The sequence below is a fragment of the Orycteropus afer genome, unplaced genomic scaffold, assembly GCF_000298275.1.
Source record: "Orycteropus afer afer isolate SDZICR_OR568_19922 unplaced genomic scaffold, OryAfe1.0 scaffold00200, whole genome shotgun sequence".
Classification (NCBI taxonomy): domain Eukaryota; kingdom Metazoa; phylum Chordata; class Mammalia; order Tubulidentata; family Orycteropodidae; genus Orycteropus; species Orycteropus afer.
Window position 1 is genome coordinate 464,145 of NW_006921787.1, and position 3,350 is coordinate 467,494.

General features: G+C 38.0%; 1 protein-coding gene across 1 annotated transcript in view; it reads right to left on the reverse strand.

Annotated features, from left to right (window-relative positions):
- Positions 1-391: 391 nt before the first annotated feature.
- Positions 392-3,350, reverse strand: part of MCPH1 (microcephalin 1) — a 505,419-nt gene continuing 502,460 nt past the window's right edge. Inside the window, exon 14 of the mRNA XM_042781949.1 lies at positions 392-447. Within this exon, the coding sequence (XP_042637883.1) occupies positions 392-447 (56 nt within the window). The remainder of the gene's footprint in view (positions 448-3,350) is intronic.

Below are 3,350 nucleotides of genomic sequence, written 5' to 3' on the forward strand. Positions count from 1 at the left end.
ATAGGCAATTTTTTCTTTGTTCTCAGTAGTAATTTAATTTTCATTCTTTATTTAGCAATATGTTGCTTTAATGATGAAGGTTCTGTGTCCTTTTAATTGTGATCACTACTAAGAATAGACTACATTATATATATATATATAAAAGGTAGAAACTGGGCCGCCCAAAACTTCTCTAAAACAAATATTAAGTCAGCAGAAAATTCCATAAAGGAGTTTCTTTATAAAGAAACTCTGTGATAAAAATCACAGAACACACAAAGCAAACATGTGATGACATAAAAAGCAATCCTTTATATGTAAGTTCCTTCTCTTCAGTTTCGTTTCTCATACAAATGTCCAAAGACAGCTCTGGAAGCTGTTTGCAATAGCCATGTGTTGAGTGACATCTTCATCACTGCAGCAATAAGTAGTTTTCCAAGGGACAGACCTTGTGTTGAGTGACCGAATCTAGAAAAAAAAGAGAAGCAACTTAGCATGTATAATGGTCGACAACATTGCAAAATAATAAACTTTTAATATACACATAAAGTGGAATTTAAAAATCTTAAACGGCATAGAGCTGCACAATCTATATGGCCATATAGCTTATGTGGCTATTTAAATGAGAATTATACAAAATAATATTAAAAATTCAGTTCTTCAGTCACACTAGCAACACTGAAAGTGCTCAATAGCCGTATATCCTATTAGCTATAGCACATAGAGAACATGCCTTTGCTTGCAGAAAATTCTATCAGACAGAGTAGAAAATCTGCCATTCTATAACAAAGGAGAAATGAATTCTCATCTCAGTAACCTCCCTCAAATACTTTTTGGCAGAAGGCTCCTTTTTAGGAGCCCTGGTGGCACAAATGGTAAAGTACTCAGCTGCTAACCAAAAGTTTGGCAGTTTTAATTTACTTAGTGGTTTTGCAGGAGAAAGAACTGGTAGCCTGCTTCCATAAAGATTACAGCCAAGAAAACCCTATAGGGCAGTTCTTCTCAGTTACATGGGGTTGCTATGAGTCAGAATGGACCCGACAGCACCCAACAACAATTTAAATCAAAGCTGGGTATAAGTAAATATATAAATAATTTTCAATTATGCTGTCTATGAATTCTTGGCTATGCCATCCTACCTACCTAGCTAAATATTTTTATATGGAGTTCAAAGTTAAAAAGCACACTTTCTGAAACTCAGTTTATTCGTATTTGAAGAAGTTGTACTGATGCGCTCTTAAGTTCTGCCAGTTTGAAACTCTTATCATTTTATAAATTGTAGGAAGTTGCCTATACCTGGTTCAGTATATAGTACTACAAATGAAGCTGAATATATTAGCACAGCTACACTGAGCCAATGGCTGGAGACAGTCCTCTAATCTTTCAATAATACTGGAAAATTTCACTGCTCCAAATCCTAACTGTAATTTTAAAATGAAAAAGGAATGCAGTGGATCATCAGCACTGATTATGAAATTAATTACAATATCAGAGGGGGACAGACAAGCGTTATCAGAAAGCCCTTAGGAAATGACAGTGATGAGTGATGGACAACAGCCATCTCTGAAGTATGTGGGGGGATGTTGATAGTTGTAAGGTACAAAGAAGAAAAAATGAGTTTTTTTCTATGAATATGGAAAGAAATGGAAGAAAAACTGGCTCATTTTACTTGTAGCTTACGATGTCTGTTTCTGAAGATGGTAGAATAGGGAGAAAGACTGCACAGACCCTCTTCAACAAAGAAAAGGTGAACCAATTAACAGACACAGAAGATAATCCTGGACCTCTGGGCCTTGAAGGGAAGGATATAGAAGTGGATTAAACCCCAACTAGCAGAAGAATTTGCATGAAAATACCAGAAAAGGAGACATATGGAGCTGTGGTCTGGTAGGAATCCTGAGCAAGTCTCATGGCACGGCAAGACAGCTTGGAGAGTGCTGAGTGGTGATAGGACCTAAAAATTAACCTAAAAATCAGCCCTGCTGGCCAGGGACTGCACGGAGGACTACTCTGGTGGCTGGGGAATAAAACTCAAAGCACCAGCGAAGAAAAAGGCGGGCTGAGCTGTGGACTTTTGCCTGTCTGGAGGACGCTGCCATTTTGAATGTTTATAACCAGCTTGACCATTTTGGATATTTAAAGAGACAGCACTCTCCCAGATTCCAGAGGCTTAAGAACAGGTTCTGCTTGCCAGTAACCCCAAGGACATGCTGGACCTGGACGACTGAAGAGGTGCCGACATTCCCCTTGTTACTCTTATACCCCATACCCCTTGGTGAACAGAGGTACGGCCATCCCTGACTCCCACCCACCTTTGGGGCCCGCAGGAATTACATCCCAGTCTGTGTGCTCAGGCACAGTGTGGGTGCCCTGCCCTAGCCTCTCCCAATTTTTTCTTTTTTTTTTTCTGGCTTTTAGTTTGCTTGTTTTGGTCTGTTTTAAAACTACTATTATTAGTAATACATTTGTCCTTTTTACTATTATTCTTTATTCTTCCCCTCCCAGGTCCTAGTTTTCAGCACTTTTTCATTTCCCTGTTCATGGTTACAATTTTTTTTTTCTTTTTTTTCTCGTAGTTAACTCTGTTTCTTGTTTTACTTTTTGCATTTTTCCCATTTTTCTGTTCATTATTCTTCCTCTCTACCTTTTTTCTCTTATTGTTCTATACCCAGATATTGCAGGTTTTCTTTTTTTTCTTCTTCTTTTTTTCCCTTTTTCTTCTTTTGGTTACTGTTCCTGTGTGATTACATGGTGTATTTTTTGTCCATGTGCTTTTAGTTTTTTGATGGCTATCAGTTGTAATTTTTGTCTAATTGAGTGGGAGACAGCAACAGTTCCCATAAGACACAACTACATCCACACTTCCTGCAACCTCGCTTACTGACTGAGAGACACCACCTCCTTCTCCATCAACAGGCCAACGAGAAAAACCACCAAGAAGAGTCCAAGTCACCCTTAGCTTCTCTTCACAAACAGTTAACAAAGATCTTAATACAAAAGTGCCACGATGTCTTGGAGACAACAGACCATCAGAGTCCACACAAAGAAGCAAGGTAAAGTGGTAGAAACAGGGGAACAGAATACAGATCTAGAACATATCCCTGAGGAAGAAACAGCATTGGAACTCTCTGATAAGGAATTCAAAAGAATGATATGTAGGTGTCTTCAAAGGATTGAGAGACAGACCAAAGAAAACACAGAAAAAACCTTAGAAGAATTTTGGAAGAAAATACAAGAACAAAATCACAGAATAAATGAACAATTAGAAATGATTGTAAATCTACAGTTAGAAATCCAGAAGATTAATACTAAATTGTCAGAAACAGATAAAACACTGGAAGGGCAAAGGAGCAGAATTGATGCAATGGAAG